At 43.7% G+C, this 26,940-nt stretch overlaps 1 protein-coding gene across 3 annotated transcripts in view; it reads left to right on the top strand.

Annotated features, from left to right (window-relative positions):
* Positions 1-26,940, top strand: part of ZNF536 (zinc finger protein 536) — a 352,810-nt gene that overhangs the window by 226,967 nt on the left and 98,903 nt on the right. For all 3 annotated transcript variants that reach the window (XM_075765690.1, XM_075765692.1, XM_075765693.1), the window contains one exon: positions 352-1,932. In XM_075765690.1, coding sequence (XP_075621805.1) covers positions 352-1,932 — 1,581 coding nt within the window. The remainder of the gene's footprint in view (positions 1-351; positions 1,933-26,940) is intronic.

The raw sequence follows: 26,940 nt of genomic DNA, 5'->3' as shown, positions 1-26,940 counted from the left end.
GTACTTTTAATGATTACTGTGGTTGAAATTGTTATGCTTCATTTTCATAATCATAGCTTTTAATTCTACAACAGTTTTCTACATGTTAGATTAAGAAAAAGATGGCTAATTGTGTGTAGATACCATGTCATTCCTGAATAGCCCCACATTCTGGAAACCCATTTGAGAAATATTCAGTTTATAAATTAGTCTGCAATTAAAGGCATTTCTTTTTTAAAAATGAATTATTAGCTGTAAGATCCTCTTGTTTTCAAGCAGCTAACATTGACTTTTCTTTTTCTTCACTCATCCATACACCAAAGTACAGTTAACTCTCTTTCTTTATATTTTTCTCTTTATCCATACCTATAGGTGAGAAGCCTTACAAGTGTCCGCATTGTGATTATGCTGGTACTCAGTCTGCGTCCCTCAAATACCACTTGGAACGGCACCATCGGGAGCGACAGAATGGAGCAGGACCACTCTCTGGGCAGACTGCTAGTCAAGAACACAAAGATGAGACATCAAGTAAAAGTTCTGTGTTTATTAGACCAGATATATTGAGAGGAGCCTTCAAGGGGCTTCCTGGTATTGATTTCCGAAGTGGCATGGTCTCGCAGCAGTGGACGTCAGGAATGCTGTCTTCTGGAGATCAGCAAGGACAAGCAGCTGGCATGTCATCTGAAGTATCTTCAGAAAACATGAAGAGTTCAGACATCTCTTCCAAAGGAACACACTTCTCTGAACTTGGTCGTGCTTACCAGAACATGGTTGGGAACGGTGTGAACTTTCAAGGGTCTTTGCAAGCTTTCATGGACAGCTTTGTCCTAAGTTCTTTGAAGAAGGAAAAAGAAATGAAGGACAAAGCTCTATCAGATCCGCTTTCAGGAAAAGCTCTGGGCTCAGATGGTGGTGAGGAAAAGATAAATAGCAAGTCCTCACAGCGAAAAACAGAAAAGTCACAATACGAACCTCTTGACTTATCCGTAAGGCCAGATGCAGCCTCCCTTCCAGGTTCATCTGTTACTGTGCAAGACAATATTGCTTGGCACGGCTGCTTATTTTGTTCCTTCACAACTTCATCTATGGAACTAATGGCTCTGCACCTCCAGGCCAATCACTTGGGCAAGGCTAAACGTAAAGACAACATCATAGGGAACAACAAAGACCAACCTAGAGAAGCTTCAGCCTCAGTTAATAAAGTGAGCTTGCTCCCCTCTTCTGTGCAGTCCAGCAAGGAGGCAGTAGTTTCAAACATGCTGAGCCAGCTGGACTCAGCTTCTGAGAAAATGACCCAAGGACAAAATAAAGAGACCCTGGGAGAGCAAAAGAGCACTGCCTGGCCCAGCCACATGGAATCCACTTTTTGTAATTTTACAACAGACTTCTATAAGCAGTTTGGTGTTTATCCTGGTGTTATTGGCACGGGAACACAAAATTCTTGCACCAGTAATGAATCCGAAATAAAAACACAATCCGAAGATGACCCAAATATTCTGCTCTCTGACTCTGTAAATAAAAGTGCTACTGATGACCTTTCTGACATAGCTTCATCTGAGGATATGGAATCTTCCAAGGAAGAAAACATTGAAGATGAGGACATTGACGCAGAACCAGATATTATGAATAAGCAGTTGTCTGCCCTAAATAAAGAAAGCAATGAAGGAGGCGACAATATACAAAGTGCAGTCACCTCACAACCGACACAAGGGCTTGTATCACCACTGCCTCAAGCGTCAGAAAAGCAGTGGCACAGTCAGAATCTTCTATCCTCCCATGAAACTGCACAAGGAGTGATGAAACCCGAACAAGTTCAGGGTCCACAGGTCCTGGAGAAGCAGATGAACATGTTGTCAGTCCTAAGAGCTTACAGCTCTGATGGCTTAGCAGCCTTTAATGGACTTGCAAGTAGCACAGCAACTAGTGGATGTATCAAGAGACCTGACTTGTGTGGTAAGTTTTAGACCTTCTTTTAGACCATTTCAGAAAACACTTGTGCAGAATCACGAAGCTGCTCTTTAAATATACTTAGTCATGTTTGTTAGTAATACATTTTTTTAAATGTTAAAACCTGTGGGCCAAATTCTAGTCTTATATGTGGTCTACTCCATTGAAATCAGCAGTGCTGCATGCATATACTTATACAGGATTTTAGAAAGAACTTGCTTTTAAACTAGAGTAGCAGCAATATAGACTATCTGTGCTAGTGGCATCTGAAGGGGATACTTACTGCTTTAGCATACTCAAAGGAGGAAAAAGTTTTAAAAAATTCACATGGTAACTTGCAAACTTTTCAGTATTTTGATATCAGTAAGAACCCAAGAAAAACACTGGATGCTTTGCCAAGCAAACCTTGCTTTCTCTTTTTTTTTTTTTTCCTTTCTTTCTTTGAATTGGGGTGCGTTCAGTTACCACAATATTAATGAAATTAGAGGCCAAGTGGATGGAATGCGTCTACCTGTGGTGAAGAGCCTTTTTTTTTTTTTTTTCTTTTCTTTCCCTCCCCTTTTTTTTAGTTATACTTTTCTGGTTTGTTCCACTGGCACCCATACAGTAGTTGCCCACAACCATTTTCACTATTCTAACTAGCAGTTGTGCAAATTGTGATTTGCCTAATTAAGAATACGCCTCCAGGTAATTAAAAAAACAACAACACATCAAACAAACAAAACCACCTTTTACCCTTATTAGTCTGATTTACAAAACTGCAGTTTTACTTCCTCATATCACACATATCATATTTGACAAAAATAAAAATTAAATCTATTTGGAACAACTGAGAATGAGGATTTTTCAATTTATCAGCATAATATTCAATATTCAATTTTGTCAGCATAGTTCTTGTTTGAAAGATTTTAGAATGTAAAACCTTTGAAAAATGGTATCACTTTAAAAAGCAGAGTTAGCAAAGGACACAAAAACTTCAGTAATGCTCATTTCACTTAACCTTCAAACTAATCAAAAAACTCATTGTCAGAGCTGAACATGCATAATAAAATGTATTCAAGTTCAAAAAAAAAAGAAGTAAATGTGATCAACAGTTACAAATCCTGACAATATAAAAGGAAACCCGAAATCTGCAAACACTTAAGAGTGGTTACCCTGGTTAACTTAAGGTTAGTGGGAGCTTTGTTTGACTTCACTGTGATAGTATATGTGCTTAAAGCCATAACGCCTTCTTCAGGCCCCTCTCTGCTTCTCCAAGTGTGGTAATTGGCCTGATAAAAAGGTCTGATTTCTCCTCACAAAGTTTTCCTAACCTGTATTCTTAGAGCATTTTGGCTTCACAACGTTGTCATTACTTAAACTGAATCACAAGCCCAAATATCTGCGTGGCCTTACTCGTAAACTTCTGTGTCTCACTGCACTGACAACCAATTCAGATAGTTGGAAATATTTCCAGATTCTTCAAAATCAGCAGTTACATTACTGATATTTTGAAAATAGTTGATAGTTGATTTAATTTGCAGCTGGTAAAATCCTATTTGGATTTTTTTTTTCTCTCGATTTGTGGAGTACAATCAATTCAGTTACAAAAAAAAAAAATATACAGCAGAGAAATGACTCTCTAAACAAACAAATAAAAAAATTGGAGAACTAAGATTACTTGCTTTGTACAAAATATCTTTATACTTCTTCCCAGACATAAGATTTTTGAAACAACAAAAAAACCCCTCTAACATTATTATTGAAGTGAGGTCATGTTACTTCCATTAGTTTTTTGTTTCATCTTCCAATCAATTCAACAGACATTTTATGATGGCTTGAGTTTATATGATTTTAAAGACCATATCCCTTTCACAAGCTCTGCCCAGTGATAATGGATTTGACTTGAAGTATGAAGGAGAAAAAAAAAAAAAAACAACAGAAGCTTGTCTGTTCTACTTTTTAAGCCATTTTTTAATGGAAAATGCAGTGCGAGTCCTCTCTCCCCCCTCCAAAAATAGCTTTTTAAAATACTTTACTGACATCCTACTGCGTGTTTGCAGAATATAAGTATTAAGGTTGACTATTTAAATGTATTATTTCATTTTTCTCAATATCTCACAGCAAAAGTGGATGATTATGAACAAGCCCTGTGTCAGTAGTTCTTTTTATTTGGTTGGCTTGGACATCGCCCACTTAAAAGTAGTGGTTTTGGGGAGTTTTCATTTTCTCAGTGACATTTTGTACTGTGAAATCACACTCCATCTGTGCATGCTAGTGCGGGGAATCTCACCTGATGTTTCTGTGCTTGCAGATTAGCCATCGGGAGCACCCTGTTCATTTCTTAGATTTCCTTGCTTCTCTCACAAAGCCCATGACCTCACTCATGGTTCCCTTTGTCTCTTCTACTGCCCGAGAGATCAGAAAACTTGAGACCCATCTCCGGCACCCAATTCCAGGGCATGATTCTCATGTTCCTTTGTATTTTGGGAGACTCTCTGCATTTGCCTTTCCTTTCACAGCCAATGATGTGTGGGTTGTTGACATCTCAAGAGAGGACACTGATACACTTGATACACTCCTTGCACAATCCAGACAGCAAGGCGTGGTGTTCTTTCTGCAGTCAGAATACAGTGGAAATAGAAATGAAATAAAATATCTCAGCTTCAGTTAGCTGAGATTGCATCTTTGATTGGCCAGGCTAATTGAGTTAAATTTCTGGCTGCGTAAAAACAAGCTGGGATTTTCAGTGATCCATGTGGATCATTTTTAGTTGGCAGATTTTACCTTAAGATAATGGGTCAGTTTTTTAAACACAAATCTTGGCATGAAAAGGGTTTAATTTCTAGAGGAGAATGCCACCAACTCACATTGCTGTTTTGGAAAGGCACCACACATGGGGGAAGCAGTCCTCAGTTTCCTTATACGTAGAATGAGAGAGACTGATGATGTACACATAATTCATTTATGCTCCTATCATGCTTCAGGCTGTAGGGATGAAAGACACAATTAGGAAAGAACCATAATTACTGCATAATACAGAAATTTCCATGTCAAAATGCTGCTGAGAAAAATCACAAATTCTTGTAATATTTCTCTTTTACATATAGAGCAGAATAGGAAGGAACAGAAAGAAAGAAAAAAATACCGTTGATGAATTTAGAGTTACTCCTGACCTGTACTTGGTTTTGGAGTCTCCAAGTGACTACACCTATGAGCCAATCTTGTTAATCTTTGCTACCACATGGCTTCAGAGAAGATGACATGCCTTTCCTTGCTGCTTGGCAGCCAGTAGTCCACTGTGGAGGGGAAGCCCAGGGTGATGGCTCCATAGCTCGGTGACTGTCTTGAGCATCACGTACTCTGCTTTCACAGCCCTTGCTCATTCGAGAAGTTACGCTCGGAGGTTCTAGACCTACTTTGTAAAGTTTTGGAAGATCTGTTTTCCTTTCCATTTATGCTCTTCTCTTTCTCTGCTTGTCCTCCCATATACATGTAGTTGTATCGCAATAGTCTTCTACCTCCTGCTCCAAGTCATTAATTTAATTGTGATTTGCATAGCATCTATTTATGACGAGACCCTTTCCTTTCTCTTGCTCCTCTCCTTTAAATTTTTCTGCTTTGTGTCTAAGATGGTAAAACTTGTATTTTCTGCTTGGGAAGTATTTAGCTTTCAAAGAAGAGCTGGTGGGCTACAGAACTATTGGCCAGATGTAGTCCTGGGCATTAGCTGGTTGCTTAATGGGTTAGTGCTATTGAACCCACACTTAATGATGTCCAAAAGTATTAGTTCCATGTTGTCTCTATAAGTCTAATTTGATTCCATTCAGGCTTGCTTTCCTCTGCAATTAGTGCTGTTTTCTCCTGCATAGGCTCCACCCCGTTATCACTTCTTCCACTGTATGAAAACAGGGCAGGGCCCTTCTGATGTACGGTAGCAGCTTTGGAGTTCTGATCCTGCAAAGGGCTCAGCACTTTCAATTTCCTTTGGAGCAGAAAGCGTTCAACGTTGCACAGAATTATTAAAATGTTCAGCATTGTAACTTTCTGAAATACCTTCCAAATGTGGAACCGCAGCACAGACAAGAGGGCTGGGCAAGGGGAAGATCGATTGTGGCAGATTATTACAGCTTTATTGTCACATAATTATAGTGCTCTACCCCAATGTTTAAATAGTGAATTTAGTCGTCGTAAATTGCTTATTGCCACAGGTGTCAAAACCAAAAAGATTATAATGCTAACCCCTTCAGAACTACCACCAACATATAAAAAACAGAAAAAAGATGTTTAATTGTTTGTGGTGGCTTAGCTCGAATCCTTATTGCAGCTCTTTTAAATTATAAAATCCGTATTAAACAGAAGCAAAAGGCCTGATATATCCAAGCTCTAGGACAGCTCCGAGGCACTGGAAGGTCATCCTTCTGCAGCAAGTTGTAGTACTCCGGCCCACTTCAAGTAGCTTGTAACGCAATTCAGCAACCCACATTTTTGCCCTGATCTGCACTTGAAGGAGTAACCAGAATGCTCTTTTTCCTTCAAGGCAGAATGAAATGATGTGGAAGTTTTACGCAGACTTTTCTTTCCCCCGGTATGGTGATTTTGAAGAGGTTTCTTTAGTTCAGTTAGGAGGTCCAAGGCCAGCTTTGAGCATAGGATCCGTACCGCTGAACGGGAGATCAGGACCTCAGTCCCGTGCCTGCGTTTCAGCCCCACTTCTGGATGTCGCAGTGCCATTTGCATGGCAATATCAAACCAAACTCATATGGCTTGCTTCCTTTTTTTAATTAACTGGGAATGCCAGTGATCCAGTGAAGTTTGTGTTGCTGGATAAAAGGGCCGGTCTGTGAATAGCGTTGTATTTGCCAAATGGTTCGCTAGTCATTTCAGTACAAACAAATGGATGGTGTCTGTAAGTCTGCAAACACTGTTGACATTTAGCCTTGTTTATGTTACTTTCCTTTTGCTGCATATTTTTGGCTAGAAAAGATACTGTCTGAATCAACATTGACTTCCTAAGCAGAAGCTAAGGACCCAGTCTTGCATCCCTCATTCCCGATGAGTGGGACTACTTACATGACTAAGGATTGCAGAATCAGGTCCTGCGTTTATTTGACATCGTTATATTCATGTAATTTAATTTGATTGTATTTTGTTGTATCAGAAATCGATCAGGTGATAAGTTTGGTACCACCATTTTGTTTACTGTTGAAAACCTTTATTTCTTACCATTTTTCATATTGCGGTGTAACATTCCCATTCCATTTCTGTTTCTGGAAATTAACCCCTAAAATACCTGATTGAGCTACATGCTGAGTACCTTCTAGTCCCAGTGAAACTGGAGGCATTCAGTCCCTCCTCGCACCAGATCTGAAAGGGGGATTGTGTTTGCAAAAGGAGGCCTTGGTATGTGCCTTGATTTCAGACATCAGTGGCCGGCCGCACCAAGGCAAATCCCTAGCACAGAAAGGCTTTTCTTTTCTTTGCAGAGACAAAATAATGATGTAAGCTTAGAACTGAATGATTTTACTCTGAGTTTCATCTCCCAAACAATATATTATTATTGGTTTTGTCATATCCAGGTCGAATTTAAAGTATAATTTAGGATTAGGCAGAGGCGTAGAGATGTTTCCAGATCTTTCCAAAGTGAGACAATGCTCTGGTTTGTGTTTTGGTTCAGGAATATATATATTCTCGTGTCTGAGGTATAGTATTTCCTATAACTGCTCATAAACACAAACAATTTAGACATCCTTGTAAGTCAAAACTAAGTGTACGATTAATACCTATTATGAGGCCAATTTTAAACAATTAATTTGACAGCAATTATAATTTTATGTTACAGGCTTTCAGAAATAAATAACCAAATTCGTCTTTGTAATCTAAGGAACTTTAGAATATCTTTATGCAGAGATGATCTTGTTATGCACAGTATTGCATATCTGGAATTTCTGGGGTTTGCTCCCACCTATCTAGATACTTGTAGTACCAGGGATAAATGATTACCTGAGGCTTATTAATTGTTTCAGCAAAGAAAAAATATATACCTTAAGTGTAAGCATTAATATATGTATACACAGTACATCCACAATATATAACACACCATCATAATAGTACAAAAATAGAGGTCCTGAATATGTTCTGTTATTTATGTGTTTGGCAAGCTTAGGGAAAGGACTTTAGTATGAGTGAAAATTCTCTTAACATTTTTAAGGTTATTTATTGTCATTTCTATTTGAGTTTTTAATGGTCCTGTATTTTGTAATGCTTTAGCAGGAAAAAATACTGTAGTTATCTTTTTTCATATTCTTTAAGCAATATTTCTAGCTTAATATATTGTGCCAGGTTTTCCAATATTAACCAAGAAAGACAGTAAAATTCAATGAACAGCACTCTGACATCCACACTTTAAAACCTGTGATTGAAGTGAAATGTGTAAACTTCTAGTGGGTTATCATGTGCTTTGGAATAGAGTATTGTTGGAAGTAATTAGAAATTATATTAAGGTTTCCTGGTAATGAAGGTATGTAAGTTTTAATAATTGTTGCTTTCTGAATAAGTGTCAAACTATATCTTTAAATGTATATGGAGTTACAAGTTAGGTCACTTCTGAATGGAATGTAAAACAATACTAAAATGCTTCAATAACTTATCTCAGTGTTGCTAATAAAAAAAAAGCTGTTAACCATTAGTGCAGTTTTGAGTCATTTTGTTAATTCATTCAAGAAAACTCTGTGAGAAACTGTTGTACCTTTTGGTAGACCAAAGACCACTCGTGCAATCCGCAGTTGCTTGATGCTTTGAGAGGCAAACTCTGCAAAGCTCCCTTTGTAAAGGGGATTTATTAAAAACGCAGTCTTCTAAGGCAGGAGTGGTTTGTGGCTAGAACGACGCCTGTATGGTTAGGCAGGTATATGAGGGGGGGGCATTAGATTTGTTTCCTCTGTCACAGAAAATACATCGGGAACGTGGGACCTGGTTCTCCTCTGTCACTAGTGAAATCCAGCAGAAATTTTTGTGGAGGCCACCGGGTTAAAAATGAGTAATGTGAGATGGATTAAGTGTGTAAGTATTAGTGCCTGGGTGCTTGGCCAGAGTGAGCTGCATGTTTGGGTCCAGTCCTGCAGCTGGAAATACAGCCTTAGTGAGTCACGGGCATACGACGTCTGTCCCAGCGGAGAAATACCGGGAGCACGCAGCCCGTGAGCGATCTTTGGTGGTTAATCTTGCCCAGCCTTACGTTAAGGCACAGTCGTCCATACTGCAGGTAGCACTGAACTCTCCTTTTTGTTTCGCACGGAAAGAGCGTGCGATAAGCGTCCTGAGACTAGCCTCACTGCTCAGACCCCCAGGCGACTCACCCAAAAGAAAGCGAGCGTAGGATAACCAGCAACCAGTCGCATCAGTCCCAGTGGTGTCGCTCGGGTCTATGGTAAGTGTTCCCAGGGTGGGACCCAGAGGTGGTGGCCTGTTTGGTGCACCACTGGGTACGCGATGGAAGCTAAAGGAAAACATGACTAGGGCTCCCAGTGTCACATCTTCATTAATGCTGTCAGTTTTGAATAGCATATTGGTACTTTTTATTTATTCCACCAAAACACCATGAGTCAGGACCTGACATTTTAGCATTCTGTGTCATACTGAGAAAAATCTGTAGTTCAGCAGTAGGACAATTATATTATTTTGGAAGGGCTAGAAATAATACAGCATTTGTGAGACAACTGTAACATTTATCCAGACTCAGTGTGAGATTGTTCTTCCTTTTATTTGGAGAGCACTTCCAAAAAAGTATCAACTAGGAGCAAAGGAAAAAAAAAAAAAAAAGAAAAAGTGGCAATTATGAATCCATTTAACCCCCATAGGGTATAATCTCATCTTGTGTAATACCGCTGGCTGTTCTATGCCTAAACTTCTATGCAGTGAGCTGTGAATATAGTCCTTATTGTCCTGTGGGCAATATGACTAAGGAAAAAATATCTCTGTAATACAATGGAGCATTTGTCTGAATGGCATAACCTAAGGTCCATAACATCAAATCTAAAGTTGTAATTATACAGCTGCAGTCACACCACTCAAGTGAAGGCTGTGTCAGCACTTGTATTATGTAAGAAATCCTCTTTTCAAGGGTTGATGAGTCATATGCAAAAAACATTCCTCACTAAACTATTGTTCTGGTTGTTCCAAAGCGACGTCTAGGTACGGGCCTTTCCCGCGTAGGACGTGGTTGTGTCTTCTGCAATGTGCCGTGGCTTAACTTGGCAGTTTATTTTGCTAATGAATCTGTCTTTTCCGAGCTAGGAAATTACCTAGCAGGTTTGGGGGTTTGCACATTTTTATTATTGTCAAAACAGAAACTAGCGGGAAGAAACGCAGGGTGGGTAAGGTCTTCACCAGCAAGGATTATAACAGGTGAAACACGTCTTTCTCAAACATTATAAAATTAGGATTATTTTTTTTTCTCCCAGTTTGTCATGCCCAATGTTGATCTAAGTTCTCTGATCTGAACACTTCCCTGGAAGACACCGTCACAATTGTGTTTTTTGAGATGCCTTGAAATCGAGCCTTTCAGGCTCACAGTACCTGTTACTGCCATTTGAAGCCGCCGCACATTTGCTGGCAAGAGCAGACAGAGGTTTATTTACAGCAGCACCACGGAGGTGAACTGGGAGCACTACAGATCCCTCCCGCACGCATGTAAAAGGAGTACACGGAGGGTTGAGACCAAATACCGGAAACCGCAGCAATTCTACTACGTGGAATCTCTAGATAGGTATGCTGGACGCGAGTGACTCGAGCTGACAGGTGCCCCTGCCCGCAGCGTTGCCATTTGCAAACAGGTGTTTCTAAAGCCGCCCCCACGTCAGGCATTTGCACCCACAGCCGCCTAACCCGCCCCATTGTCCACGGAGCGAGACGCGGGCCAGCAAGTTTCTTTAAGCCGATCTCCTCTGATCCGGGGCGTCTGTAGCGCCGTTCCCTGCATAGAACAGCCATTGTTCTGCTCGCAGAGCAACACTGGGGTAGAAAATAGCATGCCATGCTGGGGATCAGAGAGGGAATTGTTCCTTAATTATCTCTTACTGAAGGAAAAACCCAAGGCATATCCCGGTATGTGCCATGACTCTGGCAGAACTCGAGTCTTTTAAATAAGATTTGGGGAGGGGGGACTCATGCTCAGAAGCTGGCAGCCCTCGCTCCTCCTGCAGGTCTACCTGTGATTCGCTCACTGACCATGGAAAAAAATAAGTTTTCCGCTTTGGATTCTCCATTGTGAAATGGAAAATAATAGTACTTATCTCCCTGGTAGGAGTGCTGTGAGGATAAATGAATTAATTAATGTTTGTAAAGCACTTTGAAGATGAAGAACATTATATAAGTCCTCAGTGTATAAATGCTTCCTTCTCTGATATAACTACAGTAAGCTATAAAAATTTATTGATGAAAATAAACACACATTTAAAATATATGTTGGGTGTGTACATCCCTTCCAAATCCCAGCAGCGTTCATGAGCTCGACTTTGTGAGCAGCGCGGTGCGGCGAAGCCGGTGCTGAAACCCGCCTTCAGCCGCCGCCCCTACCCACGCCAAGTGGCCGGCGCTCGGCGCCTCTCTGCACCTGCAGGAGCCTTGCGGTATTTTGGCCATAACGTCTTTCCACCGAATCCATGAATTTTGACCTCGGGGCTCTTCGGAGTGCCAGCTGGTTTGAGCCACCAGTTTTTGACCATCGCCGCAGCACGCCAGCCCCAGCGAGGGCTGGACCGAGGACCTGCCGCGCTCTCTGCCACGGTTTGTCCCCTCCTTTTCAGTGTCAGCGTGATGCTCAGCGTTTGGTCCCCGCAGTGCTCGGCAGGTCCCGGCGTTCCCGCTCCCGCTCGCTGATCTGGTGGCTGAACTGGCTGCTGTGTGGTTTTTAATTGAATGGCAGTGACTTCCATTTGCTACTTGTAAGTTAAAATTTTTATTGCCTGCTTTTCAACATTACCGTGCTAGATTAGTCCTTGCTGCTTTGCTTTATATATTTTTTTTTTTTTATTCAAGCCAGGAAGTGCATTTGATCCCGAACAGCTCACATGTATAACAAGGCAAGTTAAGAGGATGCAGGGAAGGAAAACCAACACTTCAGCCATATAGAGGCATTTATCAAGAAAGACATATAAGAAAAGGTTTGTGCGTTGAATGAACATGTTAAAGATGAAATTCAGGATTTCTCAGGGGCTCTCCTCAGCTCACATAGACCAGTTTGTGGACCTTAGGAGAAAGGACCACGTTAGCCCTAATTGTGTCGTTTCACTTGTCCCTTTGCACAGTGAACCCTGGTCCTGCCTGTGCGCTTGGTTTGCTAGTAAATCCTTTCAAATCTTCGTGGTAAACCTGTTGCTGGTTTAGCCTGCCAGGTGGAGGGGGGGGGGAGCGCAGTGTGCTGCTCCCGCGGGTGCAGGTACCCCGCCAGCATGGGCTGGCAGCCCCCAGCCCCGCTCCCCGTCACGGGCTCTGCGCTCTCTGCAGGGAGTTTGAAGAGCGCGACAGCTTTTGCCCAGCAAAGTCTGCTCCCGTGCGGTGTGCACCCAGGTGCCAAACGCACCAAGACGCATCACCGGCACACCAGACATCCCAAACTCTGAGCGGCGCCAACACGCACCCAGCGGTCCGGCTGATTTTTACATCCCCTAACATGAAAACTATTTAATAACGGGAGAGTTTATGGGTGTATTCACTAATCATTATAGAACTGTACGTTTGGGTGAACAAAAACCCACCACCAAACCAGAAAAGCTTTCCCAAAGGATAGAGGTGGGAATCCCATTAACATGACGGCTCCCTCTTTAGTTGCCAAAATGATTGACAGCTGGATAAGGTCAGAAGATGAAAACCGAGCCATGGGGGACAGAGCAGGGAGGGGAGGGGGCCAATCAGTTGAATAAAAAACAGTGTCAGTGCTGGGGAAGGAGAAAACCGGCACTCCCACTAGAAAAATCCTCACCCTCTGCTCCCCTACTGTTTGTTTGGGGAAAATGCTGCAGCTTAATCAGAATTATTTACAAGATAATGGTCCATTGTTTGTAGTAAGACAGATGCTGTCTGTGGGAATTTGGTGGTTTATGCTCTACGCATTACAGTGCCATTGCTGTGTACAGATGGGATCACAGTGGTATTGTTGTTATCCACTTTTTGGAAATTTGGAGGATCCTTACCGTGAAAGGAGGATCCTTAAATAGAAGAAGAGTTTTCTCTGGTCCAGAACTGGGATTTCTCTTAAGGTAGAATTGTGTTCGTATGTGTATGGGAGAAGAAGAGGACGAGGTGCAAGCACTTTGCTTGAGACCTAGAGCATGAAGGGTCCCTAGGCTGACTTGACTTGGTGGTGGTGGTGGACATGAATTCAACAGATGGATGGATCCGGTGTGTCTTTCCAAAGGCGAGGAGATACGTTCTGGGGGGGGGGGGGGGGGGGGGGGGGGGTGTATCGGTACTGCCTCCTTTGCTGGTGGCTGGCAGAGTCAGTTCTTAGAAGGTGGTGTGAGAGGTACACGACCATGTCTGTGTGAGAGCAGGGCTTGCCTGCTGAGTAATCGTCCTCTGGTTGTGTGATTGCAACGCGTGGTGTTCCCTGCCATCCTCCCCGTGCTGCAAGTTAAACACTGAGCACTTCTGTTTCATCAGAAAACTTCATCCTGATGATTTTGTGGGTGAAGCTGTGTGAAAGGAAAACTAGATTTTTCACTGGAGTTACACTGAAAAATAATTATAAACCCAAAGAGAAAAATCTTGATTCATTTAGAAGATCAAATGCAAGATTTTTTTTTTTTTTAAATTTGTTTAATCCCAGCAGAAGCTCTGTTTCCATAAGCTTCCCCTTCTGGCCCACGTAGAAAGTTCAAGGTGGAGGCCTAGAGCCTTGCAAAGGGGACGAGCCCGCGACATGCAGGTGGGTGACCCTGTGCCACGTGAGAATCGCTGCATCCAGGAAGAATAGGGACCATGTCCAAGAATAGGGAGCTCTGGAGAGGCCAGGGGGGATGGCTGCCTCCATCGGCACGTCCGTCTCACCGGCTGCCTGGGTCTGTCTCAGCAAAGCGTGGGGGCAGCAGCACCCACAGCTCTTTCCCGTGACCCTGGGATGAGAGGAGCAGGACCGCGCCGTGCAGAGCTCTGCAGTGCTGTGCCTCTCGCGGGAGCAAACCCTGCCTTGCCTTTTCTCCCTGAACCACTGAAGCCTGTGAGAGGAAAAGTTCCTCCTCAGGTCACTGCGCTTTGGAGCAGGACCTGCAAGCAAGGTGCAGGACAGGGGCGGGTGGAGGGTGTCTGCGTGGGTGTGGGTGTATGTGTGTGTGCACGCACTTCCTCTCTCAAAAATCTGCTTTTAGTGTGCAATAGCTCACATATTACCTCGGCAGAGACCGGTGTGCACCAAAGGCAACCAAGAGACGGCAAATGACCAGAAAGGCTCCAGAGGGGATTTTGAGCATCCGCGTCTGGTATCCCAAGATCCATTAGCTTTCAGGTAAAATGGAAAATAATGACCGTCTTTTGTATGCAAGATAATTAAGCTGTCTTTCCATCCCTGCAAAATACCTGAGTTTCCCCAGAGAAAGCAGAGGGCCTGGGGACAGGGAGTGAGACAGGCAAGGACAAGGAGTGGCCGATTCGCAGTTTTTGGAGTCCATGCAGCTGGAAATGGGTTTCCAACATCAGCACACCCTCCTCTGGGTGGGCTCCCCCCAAAACGGGTGGTGGGAGGCGGCAGTTCCCGAGTCCTCCCTTCCCCCCGGGCTCAGTGTGCTGCCAGGGACGGGGCCGATAGCATCAGACCGCGAGTGGAAACCACTTTGCCCAAGAAGAGGGATCTCCTCTGCCTCTTGCGAAATGGAGTTCTCCAAGAATACCCTCGAAGGGTTAGAGTGGCACGGGAGCTTGCCATTCCTGAGTGATTTCTTTTTTCCTAAGGGTCTCCAGTGGGATATGTACAGGGAGCTCTAAGTTTTTTCCTCCAAGTCAGCATTTATTTGCAGAATCTTAATTTTGTATTTCCTGACATTTAAACTTTTCAGCCTAATGTTCTAATAAGGATTCTGTCCGTCCGTCTAAATAAAGCTTTGTTCTAATGAGGACACCATCCATCTCCTGAGATGGAGCCGTAACGACTTCCAGCCTCAGTGTAATTTTAGCTAGGCTCCCTTCCCCACCCTCTTCTCCCCACAGCTCTTTGTTTGGGGTGTAAATTATCTGTTTTGGGACGAAGTTGTACAGAATTTCATTTTGGGTCAAGTGACTCAGCTATTGTGTGAGCCTCTGCTTTCTCTCTGAAAAGGGGGATTTTGCTCACTCCCAGTCGTATGTTCAGTGCCTGCTTATTTGCAATTTCTGTTCATAAGACTGTGGGTTTTCATGCCAACGATTTTCTGTTTGAGTTATTGGAGTAGGGAGGTTGTGGGAGCATGCCAGTGTCAAAGGTTGTCGCTTGAATGATAATTAATAACATTATCAGACTGATTATGTGTTTAGATGTCCAGAATCAGGAGTGAATTGAACTTGTTAAATTTAATTCCTACCTCCGAATATCTGACTGTTTCCCGTGGCTGGGAGACTGGCGTGCTCACCAGTCTTGCATTTGCATAAAGGACAAAACCAGGAATTTGAAAGGGCAACAACTAATGAGAATTGCTGAAATTCTGGGCTTCTGGCGTTCATAGGGCTTCTCCTACGACACCGCCGCTCCACGAGCTTTCACCAGGGAGAAGGAAGCTCAGATCGGGCACGCGATAATGTTTATAGACCCCGGCTTCATTGTGTCAGCCGCTGACTGAAACGTCGAGTCATTTGAGATTGGAGATTATGTCTTTTAAGGTCCCGAAGAGCCGTTTCACATGCGACCGATTACCTCTGTCAGAGGCGGGAGAGCCGGGTCCCACCTCGGTGGGTGGGATCTGAACTCATGCTTTCAGAGGTCAATAACAGGGTTTTTAGACCTTTGTGCCTCTCGGTCCCTTATAGCCAGACCTTTTCTGTTAAAACTGTTTAAATTACAAACCAGTAATAAAAGGATCATATGTGTTTCCCACTGAACAGGTTCTTTAAGGCTATTATGATAATTAAAAACATATGGTGCCTACACAAGTCAGAGGGAAACCACAGATGTACAAATTAGGTATTATATAAGGTTTTTCTTTTTTTGCCCTTTCAAAAACAACGAGCCAAAGAAGTACAAAGAGATAAAGATGGTCAAGTTTTGGAGATGGTAGGTAGCGTTTTGGATTTTTAGTAGTGAAATATGTAAGCCTCCTTTCTTACACATAATCAAAGCAAACTCTTTCTAATACACAGGAAGAAAAAACCAGTAGCGTAGGACTGCAGTATTTATGGATGGAATAAGGAAACACTTTGTTTCATGCAAGTTATTGGAGACCGGGAAACCTTTTGCATTTTTTATGATGTTTCCCTGCACAGACACGGAGGATTATATTTATTAAATATTGAATTATATTGAAATTGGATTGATGCAGCCAAAGAAGGACATTTCTTTGTATTCCATTTTTTCTCCTTTTAAGAAAGGGAAATGTAGTAATATTGATTGCAGTACAAGTAGTCATTTGTTTTAATTTAAAAATATAGGATTGATTTTGAGAAGGTGATAAATACTGCTAATAAAAAAATTCAAAATGGGGATTTATAATGATTCTCTGTTAAGTCAATGGTTTAGTGAGGCTAACTTCTAATAAAAGTAGAGACGTGCCGAACTATCCATAGCTAATAGGTTATTTGCCATTTGCTAGCGCTGCAAACTTTCCTTGGTTTGCTGGGTCCTGCTACAAAAGGTAAAATTTGTGTCACCTCACGCTCCCCGCTCCCGGTTTGGGCTCCCGCTCGCTACGAACGCCCAGCCCGGCTCCGCCGCCCGGCCGAGGGCCCCGCTCGGTGCGTCCCCGCCGACAGGCCTGTGCCACAGAGCGGGGCCGCGCCCGGGCCGGGCTGCCGCTGGCTCTGCCGCGGGAGGTCGTGCGGGGTCCCCGCTCCTCCGCCGGCCCGGGGCAGCTCCGCCGGCCGCGGGCTCCGTCCGCCCCTGCGCGGGCCCTGCCTTGTGGCACGCCAGGCGGGCAGGCCTCAGCCCCGACGCCCGCGGTAACTCCCGGCCGTCGCTTTGAGCTCCACGGCATCTGCCCGGCACCTCGTCCCCCTCCTCTTCCCCCCCTCCCCGGGGCTGCTCGGGGCTCGGCGCCTCCCGTAGCCCTGCGAGGAGCGAGTCCCGCCGTCCTGTGCCGGGCCGGGGGTGGGCGCTCGGCGTCCCGCCGGCACAGAGCGCCGCAGCCCCCGGCGCGAAGGACTCTCCTCCGGATGGCTCCCGCGGGAGCACGGCACGGAGAGCGTCCTGACACGGGGGAGAGGAGCATCCTGGCACGGCGCCCGCGGCCCTCTCCACCCCCTGCAGAGGGGATGCTGTCGGCCCCCCGCGGCCGGGCCGGTGGGACGCGGCCCTGGGCACTGCCCGCCCGGGCAGGCAGCCCCTGTCTGCAGCGGGGGTCTCGCCCCGAGGTGCAGCTCAGCGTTCGGAGGCCTTTTGCTGTGTTCGCGTCTAGTTTAGCCTGTCTTTTAGCATAAAATAGACAACTTTCTTTTTTTTTTTTTGTTACCCCCAAAGAAACTTTTAGAAGAGCAAAAAAAAAAAAAGTCTAGGAAAGAGAAGAAGTAGTCTGATGCTAATACTTGAGGTTTGCAGGAGCGGTGGCTGAGCAGGCATTTCTGAAGAGAGGCTTTTCTTTCATTGAGTGAGTGATAGCAAACTCAGTGTTATTTCGCATGTAGGTATTACCATTTTAACTTTTACTGAGGTAAAATAACACCTTGTCACTCAGTGCAAATACCAATCACAAAATAAATTAATTGTAATAACTGTTGTCAACAGAACAAAAGACTTGTTGCTTTCCTAAGCAGATTTCAATGCCACTGATAACTATATACAGAGGTTCCCATTGGGCTTATTCAGTGTATGTAGTCAGAACATAATTTCATCTGTCTTTCTCTGCACTTTGTTGTAAAAGTCTCAGAAACTGAGTTAAAAACCTGTATTTTTTACATATCGCTAAGTATACACTTTTCCAGTGCTTATGATTTTTTTTTCTCAAAGAATCCCTAAACATTTTTACTAGTTAATTAACACTTTTTCATGGATAATTTATTAAAGAATTAACAAGCTTGTAACAGTCTGCAGAATCTGTTTCCTCACCTTATGCCGTGATGGACAGTTACTTTCAGAGACAGTACGGGCAGCTTTTTTGCTACACAAAAATACATTTTTGTTAATCTTTCTTCTTTAGCTAGTCATCTTTATCCAAAACGAACAGTGCCACCCCAATAGATGGGTGAAGTTTCCTTTGAAAAGGGGGGAAGAGAGAAGAAATTAGCCAAGAAAAGCAAAATTCTTCATACTTGTGCTAACCACGAATTTATTCAAGCAAAGTTGGGGGGGGGGAACTAATTAACTGATTCACAAAGGAGCCTCAGTACAGCAGGAATCAGTGCCAATATGCTATACTCATTTTACATGGCTGTTTAGCTTAATAATAAAAAATACTATGGCATATCCTCTCTATTTTACTACAAATGCTATGTATTTTCTTAAAGAAACATACGTTGATATTGCAGCCTGGGATAGTCGCAGAAACCACTGCCAATGGAACAAAAACTCATCAGGAACCGACCCATAGAGCGATCAAAGGTCCATTTTGCATCCTTATTTAACAGAAGATGTATTTTAGATTGCTTCCCCCCTCTTCCCTTTCAAAGCATACCAACAAGCTTCAGAACTCCCTGCCCTCCTTCATAGCAGAATCAGAAACTCAGATAAAATACATGGAAAATTAATTATCCGTGTATCTTCCCCCAGACATAAGCCAGGAAGCAGGAAAACGTGCCATGTAAAAGTCTGTTGGGGTAGGGCCCCCCGGCCCGTCGCTGGGGCGAAGGGGTGAGAGGATAACGAAGCACCAGCGGAGCAGCCGTGCATCATTAACCGAGAACCAGGTCCTGCTGCTCTCATCTCTTGCTTGATTAACCCGGGGTGCAGCTTGCTGCTGTGGCACCCTCTTTGCAGGAGAGCCAGAAGTGCCTTAGAACCACAGTAAGACCTTCCTGAAACCTTCTCCTTTCTGAACCCGGGGGGAATGGAGGGCGAGAAGCCTCGTGCAGCCCCTTTCTGGGCTTTGTAGAGGTGGCAATTTTGCCACACAGCCTTGACGCAGGGAATTTCTGTGGTTTCCCCTCAAACCCTCTGCTGTCAGCATTTGGTCTGTCTTTCTGGTTGGCAGCTGCTGTCTCTCGGGCCTGTGGTCGGTCAAATGTTCCTGCTTCTACCTGCACCTTGGTTTTGGTGTGGGGAGCGCGGCTCTGCAGCTCAGTAGAGCATCCTGCTGTTGTAGCACGGGCTCGTGGTGTGGGGGGAAGGAACCGCTCAGTCATGGCTCTGGGAGGGTGACGTGTGGCTCAGTGTAAGCTACAGCACATTTGTTCTCGTGGTCTTCTTTTTATTGTTTAAACAGTCCTGAACGTGCCCGAGTGATTTTTTTCCCTCATGCGCTTCCCACGGCGGAGGGGACTGGAATATCCATGACAATGCAATTGTGCTGGACCTTGAGCGGTTTTGTTTCAGCAGCCCTAGGCCAAGGCTGCGGTCGCTCTTGCGTGGATGCACAGGGATGTGGGAAAGTGGCCCTGGGAGGGCTGGCGCGGCTCAAGGCAGTTAGTGCCAGGGTGCCTAGAGCTGCCGTGGTCGTCTCCTCGAGCTGGGATGGTGGCTGGCGCTTCTCAGGGCAACCCGGCTTTGTGCTTGGAGCAGCCTGCAGCCAGCGCTGCCCGGGCTCCGCCGTGCCTCTGCCATCGCTCCTCCTCTCCGCTTTACGGCTTACCTGCTGAAGTAAAGTTTTAGATGCAGGAAATGACACGAAAAAGGTCCACTAGCATCTTCTCCGTGTTCTGATGCCGTACCCTGTTTAGGATGGAGCAGCCATCCTTGTGTGGACTCGTGGGGTGCTTTCAGGAAAGCCGGGTGTTGGAAACCTTCAGTCAGGCTGGGCACAAGCAGCCCAAGTGGGACAGGAGGACACGTCCGTGTCCCCCCCCGTGCCGAGCCTGGGAGCGTGCGCTGTGCGAGGCGGAGGGACGGTGGAGCTCTGCACCCCGCCGTCTGCTGCCCCCCTCTCTGCTCACCCAATTCTATCCCAGTAAATATGTTTGAAAGATAGAAAATACTCCCAGCCTCTCCTACAACACCATCACTTATTCTGACCGGTGCTTTTTGCTGTTGTAACTCGGCCGTCACGTTCCTTCTGCCCCGTTCCTTTGCGTCGCGCCAAGCACGGTGTTCCCCCCGGGTCGGCGTGCGTGGGGTCAGTGCCCCCGCCCTGGCCGGGACCTCTCCGCAGCAGTGCCCGCCGTCCCGCTGCCTGACGGGACAGGGACCCGCGGTGCCTTTTGTTGTCACAAGGGCTGATGTTGGGTTTGCTTCTCGGCCATCGTTGCTCTGTGGGGCTTTTTTCTGCTCCTCTTTGGGTGATTAACTGCGAAAAGAAGCGTTTCTCGTTTCTGCAAGCCACTCCTCTCCCTGCTTCTTGGCACCAGTTGCTAATCAAAACAGGACTTTGATAGCCAAATGGCATTTGGCTGAGCCAAACACAAAGCTAGACACACAGGCTTCTTGTGATCAAGCGCTTTATTAATGTGAGGTTTAATGCAAGTACATTCGCAGCATGTGGATTCAACGGTAAACATTCAACAATCTAATTCTGTAGCACTATGTTTTATTTAGCATGAAAATATTCCAGGGTATGAAAAAGCAGCTCAGTCTGCTTAGGACCGCTGTTTCAAAGGATTTAAAAAATATTATTAATTTGTTTGCTCTTTCCAGAGCAGAAGTGTGTTAGCCTGTCATTTTATAAAGGTGCGTACTTTTGTTTTGTTTTGTTTTGTTTTTCTTTTAAATCAAAACCTGTTTCTAAAGTTAAACAAGTGCAGGGTCCCAAACTAGTAAACTTTTACAGTATTTTTGTAATTCACATTCATGTAATACCAGAATATTCCGAGAGACGTTTTGGGGAAATTTGTAAAATACATGCGCTTCCTGGCAGAGACCTTGTACGCCAAGTTTTAGCCTGGGCTGCATTTTTACAGCTGAGTTATAAACCCCTGAAAAACAGGATTTATAATGGAAACGCTGACACAACCTTAACCATAGCAGTGCTATCTGGTGCTGCTATAATATACTGTACGAAGAAATCAGTTCATTAGTTAGTTATAAACAAAGGACAGAGATAGTAAATTACAGTAGGTATTTCAGCAGTTTTCTATATATTTATGACACAAAAATATGCAGCTGCATTTTATTTCTTGAGACAGTATTTAAGGATTTGAGATTTAATACACATTAGTTTGGTTATGCACATCGTGCATTTTGGTCTTGCTGTTCCCTCTTGTAGTTTTATTCATGGTATTTTCTTCTTTCTCTGTTGCTCATTAGAAAAATGTTAAAAATCCATTTTCATCTGATTAATAATAAAGCTGATCACATGTAACCTAATTTTCATTCACTGCTGCCCCTGTCTGTGGAGTCATATACAAAGTGACCTTTGAATCACCACTGGGCCCATAAAGCACAATAAGCACCATTGTCCTGTCAAAAATTGAAGATGTTTTACATCATTACAAAATTTAATGTTCCATCTTTTCAAATGCACTACTTTTCAAAGGCCACATTCCAATTGAAGCTCATTAAAATCAGACTCAAGTTTCCTGTGGTGGGGATGAGAAAGAGTTTCTCATGCATTCGGAGTAATATGAATCACTCTTTTAAAACAGATATGGTTACATATTAGTTTTGAAAGGTACAGTAACTGCTGAGCCTCCACTGTCTGCAACAGTGAGGCTTTTGTACTTATAAATCTAATAACTGCCTCCTGATCCCTTGTACTTCATCCACACTGTATCCTATTTACTTATGAATAAATCAACTTTCTAAATAAAATTGTTGTTCAAAAGTTCAGGGGTTGAATTATAGGAGTCTCTGGCTCAAAGCTTCTATTAAGGTTTTAGCAGACATCTGTAAAACTCTTGTTAAAAAAAAAATCGGTTTTTCTCAAAACTCCTTCTTGAATACATTAGATTTGGAGGACCAAATTCTTCTCTGGAGCAGTCCTTTAAAGTCTGTTGAATTACACAGAGGCTGAATTTGCCTCCTAATCTTACGGAATAATTTCTCATAGTGTTTTATTTATAAAGCAAATAGAACTTTGATAAACTGGTGGCTGAAATGGGCTCTATGTTTGTAAGTATGTTATCATGCTTGTACTATGCTAATAGAGTTATAGTCCGCATAGCGAAAATACTCGGGTATTCCATGTAGCGTTATCAAAAGGCTGGTTGCCTCCCCATCCCGCTTCCCTTGCGAGAGGGGCTGGCAAGCTTCACGTAACTCCATTTCCACGAACAAAACAGAAAAAAAAAAAGTAAGTTATTTCAGGCCGTTTAAGAGTTAATGTTGCACTACTATACGTACACATGACTGAATCCTGTGCATATGAATGTACATACTGATACCCTATATATAAAGCAGATGTATATAAATATTATTGCACATTTTGTTTACTGTAGCTATTACATGATCTCTCATTACGTGGAAAGAGTTTCATATATTGGTCACGTGAAATATAAACTGTGCTGCAAAACACGGTGCATTAAACTTTTTATGAAGAACATAGACACAAATGTATGGCAAATACTATTTTCAACTGTTGACAGACCCTGAACATGTTTCCTCTAAGTTTATGATCATGAAAATACAGCTATAATTTGCCAGGCGCTGTTGCAAGTGAGACAGAATGAGCAGGAATGTCAGTCTTTTATCAATATTGCATTACGGTGCTATTGCATTTTCAATATTCCTATTATAGCTCTTTAACATGGTATATTAACGTAGCACCACGTGATAAAGTCAGGTGCACGCCGTTCTCACGTTTTAGTTATAATGTTTTTAATGCTTACGGTGATGCGAAAGAGTACAAGCCCAGTCTGAGGTCTGTGGATATCAAGAGCTGTATAAAAAGCGACTCTTACATAGGTCAAGAATATGGAATACCATATGCTGGGATTCCTGCAGTACACTGATACCCCATTAAGCACTGAGATCTTGCCAGCCACAGTTCAATCATATTTTCGCTATAGTATTGTACAACACCAGACATTCTCAGTCCTCGTATTCTGAGTTGTATTCTGTGTCACTGTATGCTGAGATAGCGCTGAATGAAATTCTTCAACTTTCCACGGTAATAGTAATCTTAACCTCATTTAACGCACAACTAGAAGTGGGTTTCGTTGATTCATAAAAATATAAATCATTGGATAAAGATGTTTTGTCTAACCAGTCTGTAAATGCTCGTGCTCTGACCTTCCTCTGGTCAGTCGTATCGTGTTTTCTGCATCATGTTTTACTCTCAGCCTTTGTGGAGGTTCCTTCATTTGTTATTAATAATAATTATTAGTATTCATGATTTTATTAACTGGGTGTACCAGTAGATTATTGAAAGTAGCAGGTATTTCCATTCTAGCCTATCCCCATGCATAGATAAAACGAGGTGGTTTATCACCCGCCTCACGCGGGTTTGCCGCCAATGAAGTTTGGCGCTGGCCAGGTCTCACACCTCCGCCGCCATTCAGCCCACCGCGGCGCTGCGACCGCCGGGCGAGGCCCTCGCTCCCGTTCAGCCATGGCCTTCTCAAGAAGCGCTTGAAACCTTTCCTCTTCCCTCCGCAAAGCACGGACTTTCCCATTCTGCCGTTTACAACTCATATGGAAATGAGTAAGCTTTGCAGCCTGCTAAGAGCCGCTTTATGAAGTGCTAAAAGGCTTTAAAGCAGGCAGACAGGCAGCCGGTCCCGCCGCCGGAGGCGGTGGTGGGCAGGCAGGCATCCCAGAGGGCTCCCCACCGCACCTTAAATCGGGAACGGTCCCTCGTAGCAGAGCAATTTCTGCCCCTTTGGGATGGCCGCACCCCTGGGAACCACGGTGCCTCCAGGGGATGCCAAGCAGAGCTCCTTCTTCCAGCTGGAGAAGGCCTTTTTGGGTGTGAGCTTTGGGAGAGGTTCTCCGCAGGGCGGTGGGTGCTGGGCAGTGATGCCATGTTAGCCCCCCCAAGGGGCTGCATCCGCGCCGCTGTGGTCCCTCCCTTCCCCCAGCACCTTTTCCCTCTGCGTGGAGAGTTGCACATCTCTTCTTTGATCACAATTTCTTGGTTTGACCTACGGGAACACCCAACCTCTGCAAGTGACTTCAGAAATTGAAGAGCAATAGATTGTATAAAATAAAGCTTGAAATACTTCGCTCGTTCCACCTGACAAATGCTAAACTGTGCCTTTCCCGCTCCTGGGATCAGTAGCACAACCTTGGAGAACAAGAGTTGAGATTGCAGCGCTTGCAGCAGTTCAGTTCTCGGGTCACAGTCTCGACTGTAGTAATTAGTAACGAGCATCTGTATGTACAAGAAAAAAGGGGCCACTTCTAATTCCTGTGTACTCCTAGGAAGAAACTTGAACAAAAAAGGGAAAACCAGATTGCTTTGCTCCTTTAACCCAGCTTGCACTTACTGAATCCATAGCTGGTACTGAAAGTACTTGAAAGGATTAGGGTATGTTATGAGGCATGCTATGGCATAACAGCTACCGAGCAGGCTGAACCGCTATTGTACAGCAGCCAGGAGAAGTGGAAAAATACTGACAGCAAAACTCTGAAGTGATCTCTTGCAAAGAGCTTTCCTTAACCATTTCTCTCGCCTTCTGAAGAGCCCAGACTCACAGGGAGACTGTATTCTGTGCCAGGTCTTTGTGCCGGCCTACCTTTATTTTCCTTGTGTGGCTGCTCGTCCAGAAGACATCTCCCATTGCAGGAGACCAGGAGGTCTGTCTGTCGAACATAGGTGGCTGATGATGATGGAGGAGAGCTTCTCCCACTTGTGACAATAGCATGTGGAGTGAGTAGAAGATTCATCCTTTGATGAAAAACTTCAGTCAGCCCACACTTGTCTATTTAGGACAAGGCATTTAATCTGCATTTTCTGCAAACTTTATGTTTACATACTTTATTTGCCCCATTTAATTTTCTTAAGCAAAGTCTATAGACAGATATATCTCTTAGGACCAGGTCTTTATTACTTCTCATTTAGAGTGTTCTGCTGCCTACAGTGGGCACCATTAAAAATTCAGCATTTGTCCTCATCAGTAATTACTTTGAATAGGAAATAGCATGTTATTGTATAGCAGGATACAGTGGTTACAGGACTAAGAGTGTGGGATGGTGCTCGCTATATGTACTTTAATAACAGTACTTCTGCATCCGCCTTAAGTCTATGTTTTCCATCTTGTACTCTTCCCCAGCAGTGCATGCAAATACAGACAGGCAATTTCTTTTGTCTTTAATGGACTTTTCCCTGGAAAGCATAACTCCTTGTATTGTGTAAGCTTAGCTGGGAGTAGATGCATTAACAGGGTCAGTAAAGGTGTTACATCTGCAGAGTACACAGGAATAAAGTTCTGAAATTCTCTAATAGGCAGAAAAGTTTCAGGTGTTGCGAGTGGAGACTTATCTTGATGAGCATAAATACATTTCAGTAACAACTTCCTGACTATGTGTCAGAAAAACAAACAGTTGGTATGCAAGCAACATCCACGTTTCGGGAGAGGAATGGCTTGCTCTTTCCTAGTTGTCTCATGTAAGGATTTTTTTTTTTTTTTTCATCATATTTTGTAGAGGGAAGGAACCTCTCTGCTCCAATGGAGAAGACAGGTCCATCCATGTATACATTTCAAATCTAGGACTGTATGTAGTGGTATGGATGGCAGAAGAGCCCAGTAGGCAATGCAAATATAGACATGCTAACTTGAAAACTAATACCAAAATTAGATTAGTAACTATGTAAGGCATAAATCTAAATATTGGTAAGTAAGACCCTTAGGGTATGCAGGCATATTTTGGAATGACAGGTACCGTGTTGTTTGTACACCATACGTCTGACCATATTGCTGCCAGAGAGCAAGAAAGTCTACTGCTGAATGCTTCAAAGCCTTCCCCGTCTCTTCAGAAACCCAGAAAATGCTCGTTGGGTGCTCCTGCCCATTCCATAGACCTGGCTTATTCGTTAGCAGACTAGATCATCATTATGATGATCTCATTCATTAGCAGACTAGATCATCTGGTGCTTCCAAACTTCTTGTTTCAAAGCACCTTGTCTTCAAAGTCCACACTGCTGAGAGTACCGGGCTCTGCCATGGCTCCTTGGGACTTGAAAGTTGTTCTCTGAACCGATGTGTTTTCTAACGAACGATCTAGATGTGCAGGAGACGCTCGCGTGAAAAGGGATGGGAAGATCCGGTAGGAATTGCGAATACAGCACCCAGTGATGTTATTATAACGTAACTGATCAGGGGATCGACAGGCTTCAAGGAGCGTTTAAATATGACTGCTAAACTCAGTGTTAAAGCTGGGGCAGCTGGGCCAGAGCAGAGCAGGAGGGGGGCACACGTGTGTGCATGTTAAAGGCAGGTGGGAATTACTCTCAAATTCTCAAAGAACATAGCAGACATTTTTTCAGTCAGATTTTCTTTTGTACATTCAATTATGAAGCTCTAAAGTTGTGTAGCAATTAAGTGAGGAGTGCTGCCCAGTTAGAAGCTGAGAGAAACAAGGGTTTATTGAATAGCAAAAATGTGACTTTTCAGAGAAAAAAACGGTTCCATGCTTTTTCTCCAAGTATAAGAACATCCAGCTTAAATAGAGTATTCAATTTTTAATGAATTGGGCTCTTAGTGTCTTATGATCTATGGATGAAGAACTAAAAAATGATAAATGCACGCACACAGCTGATGGGATTATACATGGCATAGTTCCTTTGGAAGATATTCTTGTTTGTTTTTTTTCAGTTTTCTGCTTAGATATATTCTTGATCATGGACATAAGCTGGTAAATGATTTGCAGTACTTTTAATCATTTTCTCAAACATTTTT

Source organism: Balearica regulorum, chromosome 13 (assembly GCF_011004875.1).
Source record: "Balearica regulorum gibbericeps isolate bBalReg1 chromosome 13, bBalReg1.pri, whole genome shotgun sequence".
NCBI lineage: Eukaryota > Metazoa > Chordata > Aves > Gruiformes > Gruidae > Balearica > Balearica regulorum.
This window is presented reverse-complemented; position numbering and strand designations above follow the sequence as displayed.